Below are 14,760 nucleotides of genomic sequence, written 5' to 3'. Positions count from 1 at the left end.
TAATTAAAAAATTGGGTGTCATCTGTCATGAGCCTTATAATCCACTAATATTGATAGATTTCCTTTATGAGAAGGATCAAAATTCAAACTTATAATCTAGTAACATTGCTAGCTTTCCTTTATGAGAAGAATCAAAATTCAAGCCACTTCATGGGCGTATCATAACTACATTAAAATAAGTAATTCAGCACCCAAAAAAAAAAAAAAAACTACATTAAAATAAGTAACATAATTGATTGTTGCCAAAGTTTCAAAATTAAAAAAAAAAAAAAAAATACAAATCCAATAATAATTTTACTACTAAGAATTTTTAGAAATTTTAAAAGTTGTTTTTTTCTTAATAATAGAAGTTTGATTGTAAATCGTACTTGCACTATGTGACTTAGTATAACTATTACAAATTGTACCACATAATTTCACTACTCCAATTAAAACTCAATTATCAAACAGCTCAACCCCCCAAACCAATGAAGAATGAGATCTCAACAGCTTTAAACCTATTTAGATGTTTAACGTTTGGAAAGTAAGGAATTTGGTTCAGTTTGAAACTGGTCAATTCAACTTTGAACTGTTAGATTTATATGCAATTAGGCTAAACAATAATCTTGTTTAGGTGGTTGACAAACAAACAAAAATTGGATATCAAATTAGCAACTACTCAGCTTTTGTGGTTCATCAGTTATCAAATTATACTTATGTTTCTTTCTTAATGGGGACATGCATGCTATATAGAAGCAACATTCATCCTAGAAAATAAAAAATATAAAGCAAAATTTATGAATTAACAAAATTATTCATGTTACATCAGTTATAAAACCCGAGTCATTTCTTGAACCCATCCAAGATGGTAGTTTTTTTGCTTTTGATGCTATATAGATTATAGAACCAGCATCACTCCTTGTCTACTCGCGTAAGCTGACTTGACTCGACTCAATCCATTGGCATCACAAGGAGTAGTTCATATAATTATCAATTTTGAGATGACAAAATTTTAAGCATCCAACATAATACTCAATGGGAGTTTAAAAAATTACAAAGTATTAAATATTATTAAAAATAAATTATTAGAGAACCAGCAATATTAAGAAAACCTTGGATCATTATGAAAACAATCAAATGCATGAAGATACTACTATGCAATATTAACAGCCTTTAATTATGCAAATTGACCAGATTATGCACAATGGTCCACGTAATGCACGAATATATCCAGAGACAGATGAGAAGGAAATGAAGTTGCATCTTCAATAATCTAATCTTGCATTACAACCTAATCATGAGCATACTGAGTACCAAGGGATTCCTAATTTAATGCCGCTTCTGCGGCTTCAGAATTTGAAGGGAAAAATCCTGTCACCGGACCCAAAACCTATGTCTTTCCCTCACCACCAACTTTTCCTTGCATCCACAGCTGGAAACGAAGCATGGATCTCAGCCATAGCTCATGCTGACAAACACCGACTGTAATGGTTCCTCCATTCCCTCCAACTGTACTAATTGTAGGCTTGGTTTGTTCAACATAAACATCATCTTGGGGTCACTGGTGCTGCCTGCAAAGTTGCATTTATAAAATTTATAAGTCATCCACAAACGTAGAATATATGAGACAACTAGAGAGAGGATTGAAATAAGGGATAACACCAAAATGCTTTGCATTTCTGGCTTTTCCAAACGTGGGGTCATCACAAGAATAAGATTTGATCCTATAGAGTAAATCCACCATATACAATATCAACATTGTTGAAATATTGCTGCTTTCATAGATGGGTTCACATACTTTGGCAGCCATAACAGCATCATTATCATTGATCAAAACTATTGCTGATCAGTAAGTCTCCAACACAGCACTTAATTGACATCATAATTTAAAAGAGGACATAAGAATTTATCTTTTTCAATAAAATATTTTCTGGTCATGCTCAAAACAGAGGGGATTTCAATACATTGTTCACAAAGATCAAGTTAATTGCCAACCCCCTCACCCAAAAAACAAGTAAATAGCATACAACATCTGTCAATTTAAAAGTTTAATTTCTACTTCATGTCCACTAATTAAATTTACAAAAGTTGCTTCCATAAGCAAACCACAAATTGCTGTTAGTTAGGGATCAGTTCAAGGCATTACCTGAGTTGCGTATGATGAGCTTTCAGCAAGGAACTTCAGAAACTCTTGCTTCTTTCTATCAAAATTGAACTTTGCATGATTCAATAATGCTTGTTCTCTTTGAATATCATCATGCATTTTTTCTTTTTTCCATCTCACCTCCTTGACCTGCCTCTCAGCCTCGATGTGTTTTTCAGGTACGGTTGATGTCACCAAGGGTTTTGGGAATTTCACATCTACATCTTCCCTAACATCATCAAGAGGTTCCAAAACTAAGATGAAGCAACAATTAAAATTCCAATTCTATTAAACAATGAAATTGAAATCCACAAGGTTCAATTTTCTTTTTGGATAGGTACAGGGTTCAAATTTTTATCATCTAATGTTTGACTTTGAGCAACAGCATGCCTATAAAACGAATTAGAGTAGAAATTCAGGATCCATAATTTATAGTGATTTAAAACCCTAATAAGCTAATAAGTTTAGACATATCAAATATAACTAATGCCTAGGAATCATAAAGTATAATGAGAATACTTCTAATTTTGACAAAGTACCCTACATAGTTGGAAAAGAGTTTTCAGAAAGAGGGGATTAATGCTTTCCAACCTAAAAAGCCACTGTACTTCAGGATTTTACAATTTGTAGACTGGTGGCTGAACAAGAAGCAGGAACACTACAGTGCTTTTAATAATCATGATTTTACTTTTGCAAGGGCAGAGGAGTGGCAGAAAGTCCATGGGTTGAGCATCTCATATAGCAATTTAATTAGTTTAACAGAAATTCAACCACAAATGGGAGAACCTTATTTAGGCATTTGTGCTACAAAAATACTGTAGGCATCAGTTTTTTTTTTTTTTTTTTAAAATAAGTAAGAATACTGCAGGCATCTTACTAGGTGCAAACACAAGATTAAGTTTTGAAGAAGAGAAAAGAAGTTAACAAAATATATACATGGAAATAATGTGAAATTCATTTGTGATAGCAGAGCTTCTTACCGATCCCCGAGGGAAAACACACTGGTACTCCTAATCATCCCTCCATCCAAAGAAATGGCTCCATCACTGATACAAGGAAGAGCAGTTACCATGTCCTGCCTTGTTCTATATACTTGAAGACGAGAGAAAAGATTATAAAATAGAGTCTCCCTGAGGCCATGTCCACTAGCTGTGACACAAAATAAGTTTGCGTTGTCCACATTGATCATATTCACAGCAAACCCAAGAAAGCCAGGAGGACACTCCCCATTAGGTAATTTTGGCTTTACAAGATCAAGCCTCCTTTGAGGGTCATCTGCTACAAACTCACCTGCATATGGTCTGTGAAAGGGGGAAAGGAATTCTTTTAGAAGGTTTACAAACTAAAAGTCCAAATTGTCAAACAAAGACAGCATATGAGACTCATGCATTATATTTTCAAGACAAATGACGAGAAATCTGCCGTCCATATTCCTTCCAATAGTAGCACCAAGTGCGTGAAGACCAGAACTTTTATTTATGCAGCCTTGCTTGTCATATGTTTCTAGGGCTTTAACACCTTCGTAAGTCTTACAGACAATGGCCAGCATAGTCTCCAACCCTAAGTACTCTGAAAAAAGCCTGCATTCCAAATAAATAAAAGGACGATTATATTAAGCATAGCATAGGATTGTTAATAGTCATTAGTCACAATGTCCCTCACCAAAACATCCCATCCCCAGCCTAGTGAGCAAACAGGCCCACTCATTCATTTGAACCTCCTAATCAATGAGCCATTTTGGCAATATTTTATAGCATCTAAATTCATTCTAACCCATTCTAAAGTATGCAAACTAAACCCCAACAAAGAAGCTTTGATGATGAAGCTAATAAAATGTCATAGTCTATTTTTATCCAAAAGAGAACCATAAATGATCAAATGCAGTTGATGACAAGACCATAACTTATGCAGAATACCATAAATTAAGAGAAAATGAAGTGCAAAGTCAATCAAACCTGCTAAGATTTTCGTCCTCCACTTTACCAAGTGTAGCAACAATACCCAGCACATCCTTGGTCAATTGAAGATGGGAAGCCTGAGGACCATGTCGAGCTTTCAATTGACACAAAATACCAGCAGCAGATTTTTCATGCTGTAGAATCAGTTCAGTTGTTTGGTCCTCAGTCTGAAGTTGGGAATGATTCTCAATTTCAATCTTCGGAGTGCTCGAACCATGATGCTTGCCCAAGGTAACTGAGATGGAACTTGTAGTTAATACAAATACGGAATCAAAAAGTAAGTCTTAGACATTTGAAAATTTTGAACTCAAGTCCTTTCCTACCCGAACAACATGGACCTAATGTCAAACACTTTTATACACTTCATCTTTTAGTTTATAATTTCCATAAAATTCTCAGGTAACCATAAATGATGATGTTGAGAATGAGGAGAGATTGTTGCTTGAGTATCTTCTTTGATAACCAAAACTTACACAATTGAGATATTCTTTATGTAATGATTTAGGGCGCAAGTTTTAACCAAGAGCAAGATATCTTATAACATGATAGTTATAACTGTATCCTTAAGAAGTTGGACCTTGTATATGGCTTTAGAAATTAGTCATGTGCTCAATTTATCTGCATTTCATTCGCTTGCTAAGATGGGCTTGCTTAACATTAGTGACATTATTAAAAATATATAAAAATAAAGAAAAATATTATACCTTGCAAATCAAGAATGACATCATCTAATTTGTTATTTTGAGCATTCAGAAATTTTATATTGTCCTCATGCCCTTTGATTTTCATCCCTAACATTTGTAGATCATCTTGAAGTCTCTGCACAGATGAAGTTATTGCGAAGTTAGTTTAGTTAGTTATACACATTGCCACTCGATATGCAGTAAATGTATTAAGAAACAACATATCCATGAACATCTTACATAGGTAAATTAGTTTGACACATTGCTACTCGATATACAGTAAACCCTATTAAGAAATGACATATCCGTGAACATTTTAAATGGGTAAATACACAACTCTCACACCTGCACAAATTGTACCCATGACCTCACCCTCCTTACTTATAGGAGAAGGAGATGCCATTTGGTCCAGTTGTCACTGGCAAGATATAGACCATGAAATAAGAAACAAACATAAAATTTTGCATATTTGTTATACAACACCTCAACAAGAGCCATAGAACAAAAGATTTATTAACTCCATTAACAGATGCAATCAACCAATATGTCAAAGCAGCTCTGAAATTTAATAATCTTCACAACCTTAGAATAGTATATGATAGTCTCAGCATGTGCAAATCCTCCATTTTGCTTTTCATCCCTTACAACTATACTTTTCTCAGTCTGATCAACTTGCATCAATGCTGATGAATCTTTGATAGTTTGAACTGGAAGCTGCATAGAGAGAAAGATCATCAAGTAGTTAAAAAATAGTATTTTAAAGCATAAACACTAAAGACAAAAACTACCCAAATTTTCCTTCAAGGACAAAATGCTCATGTCAGTACCATTACAAACCAAACCTTCAATTTTCACTTAATATTTCAACAGAGCTTACTTTATGAGCATTTCACAAATGCCCAGAACAAAATTTTCAATCTAACAGTTTAGAACACTAAAGCACAACCTATAATTGAAGTCAATGCTTACGTCAGTACCATTACAAACCAAACCTTCAATTTTCACTTTCAAAAGAGCTTTACTTTATGAGCATTTCACAAATACCCATAACAAAAATTTTCAATCTAACAGTTTAAAACACTAAACAAAAACTATAATTGAAGTCCCTTTTGCTTTTGTCTTGGGAAAAATTAAAGCTTTAAACAACTGTAAAGAAGAAAACAAGGGCATGCATGAGAAACCCTAATGCTCTGTTTGGTTGCTGGGAAAAAAATGTGGGCACAGAAACAAGTAGATAAAAGAAAAAGAAAGCAAATTCCAAATTCAAACCCTGGTGTTCACAGTTACAAAGATTCCAAATTTTCATTTCAATTATTTTTTCTCATATTTTCTTAGCAAAAAAGAGTGAGAAAACTTGGAAACTTAGAAAAGGGACTCACCTGGCTATTGGGTTGAAACATTTTGTAGCTGAGGTTGACTCGTTCTCTCTCTCAGTGTCTGTCTCGCAATTTTCGCTTGCTCTCTCTCTCTCTCTGAATTTTGGCTTTTTATACTATATATAGGCATATAGTATATATGAGTGTGTGTGTGTATATATATATATATCACTAAAGTTTGTCTCGTTGGAAAATACTTACACTTTATAAAAAAAAAATTATAAATAAATAAATAATCTCAAGTTGGGAGTTAATTTTTTTTGTCATTCTCAAATAATAAAAAAAAGTTTGGGATTTTTTTGGGCACAAATGATTTGTTAGTTAAAAATATTGTTTTTCTTTTTTCAATGCGTTAGGATTTGTGTGTGAATTTCTGAAAAATAATTTAAAAAGAAGACTTTTTTATTATTAATTATATATATATATATATATTTTTTTTTTTTTTGAGAACCACACACACACCCTTGGAGATTGGGTCCGTTGCAAAATCACCCTCTAGAGTTGTAATTCTTTCTTATAACTTTATGAGATTTTCATATAAGCTAAATTGACAAATAAATAATATACATTAGCTTTTATGGATGTAAGAAAAAATTGAAACCCCATAAAGTGTTTTTGCAATTTACCCAAAGCCTTGTTGTGTTTTTGTATTTTGGAAATTTTGCTTCCAAAATACTTAGGGTATGTTTGATAGACTGTAATAGATGTTGTAATATAATAGTTATTACTATGGTTTAGCTACTCAGTAGTTTGGTTATGTATTTATTAAAGGGAATAGTTATTTTTTATGAATTGCTATTATTTAAAATGAGAAATAATTATTTATCTCTAAAAGGGCTGTAATAGCTATTCCTTAATAGGTATATTAATTTCTAAAATTAAATATATTTCCAAATAAATAAATTTTTCATATGCAGATTGTAAGTGCACAATTTGTACCCGGACCCAAACGAGTGATGGGCTCAAGCCCAAAGAGCCTTATACAATGAAATTTGTAGAGTATAGGTTAGAAACCTAGGTTAGGGATATTGGAAAGTTGATAAACAGACTAGAATGCCGCAATCTATGCAAGTAATAGATGAATATGACAAAAAACTCTTCTCGGACGTAAGCCGAGGACAATTTGTATAACCTTTCTTTCTCTAAGCAAAAGATTACAATTTTTTAGTTTTCAAAAAAGATCCCCCTTTCTTTCTTCTCTCGTCCTCTTATATCCTTCTTCTTCTTCCCTGTTTCATCCACGTGTAACACAGATTTTCCTCCTAGATACTCGTCCCATCCACCACCATCTTAAAGTCTTCAAATAATAGCTGGAAGGCTGAATACTACTTTTCAGAGGTCATTTCTCCATTAATGCGGTCAGGGAGGTAGATGTAGGGCCTTTAATGCGGTGGTATCAGCTTTTTCCTCAAATATTTCTCACGCGTTCCTGCTTCTGACAGGTGCTTGGATCACGCCTTTACCCAACAGATCTTCCAGCATTCTGTCTTTAAACCCTTTAGCAAGTCCCATGGCCTTTACTGGACCTGTCCGAGGAGATACTCCTCCTCGAACAACTCCTCGGACCATTATAGCGCGGACTTACCTGTGGGCCTAGAAGACTTCGATTGAACAGACTTATACCAACTAACCAGGCCCAAACATGCATTTAAGCATTTTTACCCCTCACAATAGCCCCTCAAAACTTCATTTTTTCCTCCCATTCGAGGAGAGAAATGGAGTTTTGAACAAACAGCGCACCCTCCACACACTTTGCAAACTGCCACACGTGTAGGGGTCCTTTCGTTCCTTTAAAACCGCCTCTGGTGCTTCGAAACCCAAAACACTCGCATTAATGACTGCAAGTTACGTCTTGTCCCCCATGTTCAATGGTGAGATACGCATCCAACGGTCCAGGTTCGTTCTAAAAAATTGGGCGGGATAATTCTGATTCGAGGCCGCCTCCCACACGCCAAAATGCCTAGGAATCCGTATCTCTATCCATTCTTTTAGAAATCAATCAAATCTAAGAGTTAATCACTATCTTTCCTCTCAAGAAGCTCGTGAAGAATCGCCTAATTATTTCCCGTAAGTTTTCAACTTCCTTTACTCATTTCTTCTCGGCCTCTGTCCTTAGCCACCACCTAGACCCCTCCCCTTCTCTAAACTTTCATTCTCACTCCCACCAAATGGGTAGATTTAAGTGTTTAGTAGATACCGACGCCGGTATGGAGGGTTTTCGGGCCAAATATCAGATTTTTCAAGACGTAGGCTTAAGATATTGCCCAGTAGAAGCCATAGGTAACGCTAGGAGAGAGGGAGAAGTTATCATCCCCATCATCGCCTTCCTAGAAGGTGGGATGACCCTTCCTATGAAAAACGTAACCAACGAATACCTACGTAACCATAGGTTATGCCTAGATTAGTGCACCCCTAATGTATTCAGGGTCTTAGGCTATGTCGACGCTTTAAATGAACAAATGGGTCTGAACCTCACATGGCACGACGTCGTTTACATGTACGAGTGCCATAAACTTAAAAGTGTAGGATACTACCTTAAATCCAGGTCTAGCATTTTAGGCTCATATCCTGTGTTCCCAAGTCCAACAAAGGCATGAAAGACGACTATCTCATCGCCTCGAAAAACTGGTTTGACGGTCCTCACTGCCCAGTCGAATAGGGAGACCCAAGTGTGACTCCATAGGAGTTAGATTCCCTAACCCGTGACTTAATCCCATTATCTTTACCGTTTTTGATTACATTGCGTATTATTGCACTTTCCTTTGATATTTATCGCTAATCTAACCGTGCTTGTCTCCTCGGATGTTTTTCATAGATTAACAACACGTAAGGCTGGGCCTAAGTCTTTGCAGCGTCGCAGACCTCAATCGCGTTCTCCGATCCGAAGTCTTTGTTAGCGAAGACCTACAAGTGAGAGCAGCCCACCTGATATTAGGATACGATCCTTTATCAGACGACTTCCAAGAGATTGACAACACGATTACCGCAGGAGACAAACGACACAGAAGGATAGACGTTTCACAACAAGGCTTCCTTTCTGACCACGAACTCCCAGATGACCCCTCTATCATCCTATACTCTTGTCCCATCGCAGCAATTCCTCTCTCGGCACATTCCCAAACAACTGTCGTCCGAGAAGAACCTGCGTCCTCGCAACAATCGTTGGATGAGGAGGTTGACCTGTTTCGCCTCGAAGAAGCTAAGAGACCTCGAGAGGATCAACTCGTCATCCTCTCGGACGAAGAGCACATGCCCGCAGAAATTTCGGGCATAAAAGATTTAATAATTGCATAGCCCGACTCTAGCTTCGAAGAAGACGACATGTCCACTCTAAGGAAGCTGATGTCGAAGAGGGGCTCGAAAGCCTCTAAGAAGGACGCGGGTGAGTCACGGATCCCTCCCTCTCTGCCACCGCCTCCTCCTCCCTCCGACCCTAAGGTTCCTATTCCGGAGCCTAAGAAGAAGAGGAAAAACGAGGCCGAGGAGGCCGAAATGGAAAGGCAGAAGAAACTAAAACAGTAACAACAACAACAGAAAGCTGGCAAAGGTAAGGGACGTGCCTCTTCAGTGGAAAGTAAAGAGAACCGTGACCTAGCCGAGGTACGCCGTACACTGGCCAACTGGTCTCCCGAAGTGAAGCTAGATGGGGCACCAATCTCTTGCTAATCCAGTATCAGGGCGTTCCAGCAAGGACACGCTCATCACTTGGCTAAGGCTTTGGAACGGCCTCTTCTACCAAAGGACATGGATGCCTTGGACAAGATAAATCAACCACATCTTTTTCTCTCGCTCAAAAGGGACTTGGCTTTGGTGAGTGTCTCGTGTTTACCCCCACCTTACTGCTTTCATTACACTTTAACGAAAAAATCGTTCTCATGTACTTTGAATCTGCTTTAACAGTAATGCATTTATTTTAATATTTTAACGTAGGCCATTCAAGAGGTCTTTACTGCCGAAAAGTGGGTGGAAGACTCTCGGAAGAAAGCTGCAGCTGAACTCGAGGTCAGGCAGGAGACCGAGAAGTCCCTAGGCCAAGCTCTTGCGGAGAACAAGAACCTAACCAAGCAGCTGGCAGAGCAGAAGAGGGAGAGGGACGGTGTCGAGGCCATCCTAAAAACGATGAAAACCCAGGTGGAGGGGCAATGCAAGCTTCCGCGTCAGAAGGACGAGGACTTGTCCAAAGCCCAGCAAGAAAACTCCGACCTGAAGAAGGAGCTTGCTAGAATGAGGGAAGAGGCTCGTACCTTCAAAGAAAGTATGGAGGCTGCGAAGAAGGCTGCCTACAAAGAAGGGGTGGAGGCGACAAAAAATCAACTGATAGAGGAGTTTGCTGAGATATGCTGGGAGTACTGCCAACAAGTGTGGGTGGAAGCTCTAAATGTGGCAAGGATTCCCATAACTTCCGAGTTGAGGAAGCCTGAGAACATTTGGCTTCCTCAAGACATCCAAGTGCTTGAAGAGCTTCCTCCTGTCGCACCTACCCTTGAGACAGCGCCTTCAATGCATCCATCCATGACTCCAGAGCCCATTCCAACTCCTAAAGAACTTGTGGGTTCTGACAAAGAGAAGGAATAAGGTGACGGAGCTGAGAAGCCTATGAGCCAGGATGCAGAGCCCAATGTTCCTCCACCAGTGGCAAGAGACAAAGGGAAACAAGTCCAGACCTCGTTCGAAGCCGAGCTAAAACAAACAGAGGAGGACAGCAAAGCAAAAGGGGCTGCCAGCACTTCCAAGCAAGACCCCCTACCAAGGCTTAAGGCTCAGGCCACTTAGGACCCCTTTTTCCTTTTTGTGATGAGTTTTTTTTTTGTATTAGGACTTTCATTTTAACTTTTTTATTTCAAAATTTTATTTCCAATGTATCCGTTGACAAAAATTAATGAGAAATTTGAAAGATTTGATTTTCGACTGGCTTTCAACCTTCAGTACAACAATACTAAAATCTTAACAACATTTCGATTAGCAGTAGCCTCAAATAAAAGTACATACACTTGGTGTATATATGTAAATCATGCCTCAAAACCATAATACATGTAATACAGCAATACACAATCTAAAACTGAACTTAGCATTTAGTTTGGGGCATAAAGCAATCCATCAAACTTACCGTGGCTCATCAACACATCAACACTGATGTCGTATGGTTTCTGCTAATTTTACCAAAGTAGAGGGTCCGAGAACCCGATATAACTAAGGTTCTGTTTAACATTCAATAGGATATCAATTTCCACAAGATATGTGGTCCGAGGACCATGCATGACCAAGTTTCTGTTTGATATTTAGCAATAAGTAAATCGAACTGTATAATGATAATTTGAACAATGAACGACAAAAATGCTTTTTATTAATAATAATACATTCGTAGGTTGTTTACATTCCAAGGGCGTTGTACAATTTTTTCATCTAGATCAGCTAAGCGATATGACCCTATGCCCGCTACAGAAATGATCTAATATGGTCCTTCCCAATTTGGTGTTAACTTTCCCCATGCTGGATTTTTGGCTGTACCCATGACTTTCCTCAACACCAAATCCCCAGGCGCTAGTGGCCTTAGCTTCACATGAGCATCATATTCTCATTTGAGTTTTTGCTGATAATAAGCCATTTAGACCATGGCGGCCTCTCACCGTTCCTCAACCAGATCCAGGCTTCTTTCCAAGAGGCCATCGTTATTTCCCGAGCTGAAAGAACTCGTCCTTAATGTGGGAAACCCAGATTCTAAAGGTATCACCGCCTCGGCCACGTAAGTCATGGCGAAGGGTGTTTCTCCAGTGGATCTTCGCGGCATAGTCCAATATGTCCACAAAACGTGTGGCAATTCCTCTACCCATCTACCCTTTGCGTAATCCAGCCTTTTCTTAAGTCCACTGACTATAACTTTATTAACAGTCTCGGCCTGCCCATTTCCCTGAGGATAAGCAGGAGTGGAGTATCTATTTGTGATGCCCAAGTCATTACAATATTTCCTGAAAGCTTTACTATTAAATTGCACACCATTATCTGAAATAAGTGTGTTAGGTACCCCAAATCTAGTGATAATGTTCTTCCAGATAAATTTCTTGGAGTCCACATCCCTAATATTTGATAAAGGCTCAGCTTCGACCCACTTGGTGAAGTAATCAGTTCCCACAAGTAGCCACCTTTTGTTTCCCACAAGTAGCCACCTTTTGTTTCCCACAGCCCTCGGAAAAGGCCTAACTATATCCAGTCCCCATTAAGCGAATGACCAAGGACTAGACAAAGGATTAAGGACACCACCAGGCTGATGAATATTGTGAGCAAACCTCTGGCATTGGTCACATTTTTTTGCGTAGTCCTGAGCCTTTCTCTGCATATTAGGCCACTAATATCCCTGAGTCAGAGCTCTATGGGCTAAGGATCTTCCCCCAGTATGGCTTCCAGAAATTCCCTCGTGCAATTCTTCCAAAAGTGCCTCCGTCGTTTCAGGATGTACACACAGCAGGTATGGTCTGGAAAATGAGTGTTTATACAACTTCTGATCCTCGGACAACCAGAATCGAGGCGCCTTTCGACGAATTTTATCTGCTTCAGACTTCTCCTTGGGCAGAACATCGCTTTTTAGAAAAGAAACCACGGGGTCCATCCAGCTAAGTCTGGGCCTTATCAGATGGATATGGACGAAACTTGTGGTGGTTAAAGTTGGTTTCAACAAGTCTTCGACGAGGATAATCCTAGGCAAACACTGAGCCAAGGACGTCGCCAAAGTGACCAACGAGTCCGCATGCGTGTTTCCACTTCTGGAAACATGCGAAAGGATGAAAGAATCAAACTTGGATTGTAAACATTTGACCTGGGTCAGGTACTCTTGCATTCTTGGATCCTTAGCCTCCATGGTCCCCGTCACTTGGCCCACAACTAATTGAGAATCCGAGGACATATGAACTACCTTTCCCTCCATTCTCCGTACCATATCCATACCGACTAAGACAGCTTCGTACTCAGCCTCGTTATTAGTGGCCGAGAACGCTAATCTCAATGATTACTCAAAGGTAATTCCTTCAGGGGATATCAAAACAAGTCCAACGCCAGATCCCCTCTGGTTTGTTGCCCCATCAACACACGCTTTCCAAATCGGAGGTCTTTTGCCTGTGATCAGCCCAACTGATTTTTCATCCATGTGCGATTCCTTCGCAGTTTCTTCTAACGATGGTTCGGCGAATTCTGCCACCAAATCAGCGAGAACCTGGCCCTTCATCGAGGTGCGCAGCATATATTTGATATCGAAAACTCCCAGAATAGTTCCCCACTTGGCTACCCTCCCCGAGTAGTCAGCACTTTGCAATACTGACTTAAGAGGCAGTTGAATCAAAACCACGATGGTGTGGGATTGAAAGTAGTGAGGAAGCTTTCGTGTAGCATGGACTACGACAAGAATTGCCTTTTCCAAAGGTAAATAACGCACCTCAACTTCAATCAAAGATTTGTTGACATAATAAACCGGTCTTTGTACTCCACCGTTGTCCCTTCTCTAAACCAGACTGACTGCATGGATAGCTACAGCTAGGTATGCAAACAGGATTTCATCGACCTCCGGTCGAGACATGATGGGTGGCCGGGAAAGGTATTCCTTAAGTTGCTGAAAAGCTAAAGTGCACTCCTCGGACCATTGGAATCCTTTCCATTTATTTAACAATTAGAAAAAAGGTCTACACCTATCAGCAGACCGAGAGATAAATCTGCTGAGAGCAGCAATCATCCTGGTCAATTTCTGAACTTCCTTCGGATTCCGAGGTGGTTGCAAGCCCTGAATGGCTCTGATCTGTGCCGGATTTACCTATTTTCCTCTATGAGTCACCATGTAGCCTAGGAACTTTCCGGAGCCTACCCCAAAAGAACACTTTGAGACGTTAAGGCGCAGCTTGTACTTCCTAAGTGTTTGAAAGGTGTCGTCTAAATCTTTCACATGCATAGGTACTGTCTTACTCTTCACTACCATATCATCCACATATACCTCAATGGTCTTTCCAAGCTGAGATTCGAACATCCTGGTCATCATCCTTTGGTAAGTAGCCCCTGCATTTTTCAAACCGAATGGCATCACTTTATAGTGATAATTCCCCGTAGGAGTAATGAAGGCAGTCTTCTCCTGATCACCCAACACCAATGGTATTTGGTGATAACCTTGGAAGGCATCTAAAAAACTCATCCGAGGATGCCCAACCCTAGCATCCACTAGCTAATCGATGCGAGGCATCGGGAACGAGTCTTTTGGGCAGGCTTTATTCAGGTCTGTGAAGTCCACACATACTCTCCACTTTCCACTCTCCTTTTTTACTACGACAGTGTGTGCCAACCATTTTGGGTAGAAAACTTCTTTAATAACCCCAGCCTTTTTGAGCTTAAGCACCTCTTCCTTGACGGCCTCGGCATGCTCTTTCGAAGAACGCCGAGGTGGTTGCCTCCTGGGAACAACGGCAGGGTTGACGTTCAAATGATGGCAAATGAAACTTGGGTCAACCCCCAGAGCCTCATAGGGATCCCAGATAAAAACATCGATATTGTTTTTCAAAAACATCACAAATTCTATCTTCTCTTGGTGTGGTAACCGTATTTCAACTTGAAAGAACCTTTCGGGGTCATCATTTATGAGAAACCTTTCC

General features: G+C 39.2%; 1 protein-coding gene across 1 annotated transcript; it reads right to left on the bottom strand.

The window, feature by feature from the left end:
- Positions 1–1,117: 1,117 nt before the first annotated feature.
- Positions 1,118–6,274, bottom strand: LOC142619751 (protein DEFECTIVE IN MERISTEM SILENCING 3). The gene is made up of 8 exons (XM_075793009.1): positions 6,143–6,274; positions 5,346–5,477; positions 4,785–4,899; positions 4,078–4,315; positions 3,511–3,702; positions 3,103–3,423; positions 2,126–2,351; positions 1,118–1,550 (listed from the first exon to the last, which is right to left on the bottom strand). Exons 1-8 carry the CDS (start codon positions 6,161–6,163, stop codon positions 1,527–1,529), a joined length of 1,269 nt encoding a protein of 422 aa, XP_075649124.1. The 5' UTR covers positions 6,164–6,274; the 3' UTR covers positions 1,118–1,526.
- Positions 6,275–14,760: the final 8,486 nt, after the last annotated feature.

Source organism: Castanea sativa, chromosome 12, assembly GCF_040712315.1.
Source record: "Castanea sativa cultivar Marrone di Chiusa Pesio chromosome 12, ASM4071231v1".
Classification (NCBI taxonomy): domain Eukaryota; kingdom Viridiplantae; phylum Streptophyta; class Magnoliopsida; order Fagales; family Fagaceae; genus Castanea; species Castanea sativa.
This window is presented reverse-complemented; position numbering and strand designations above follow the sequence as displayed.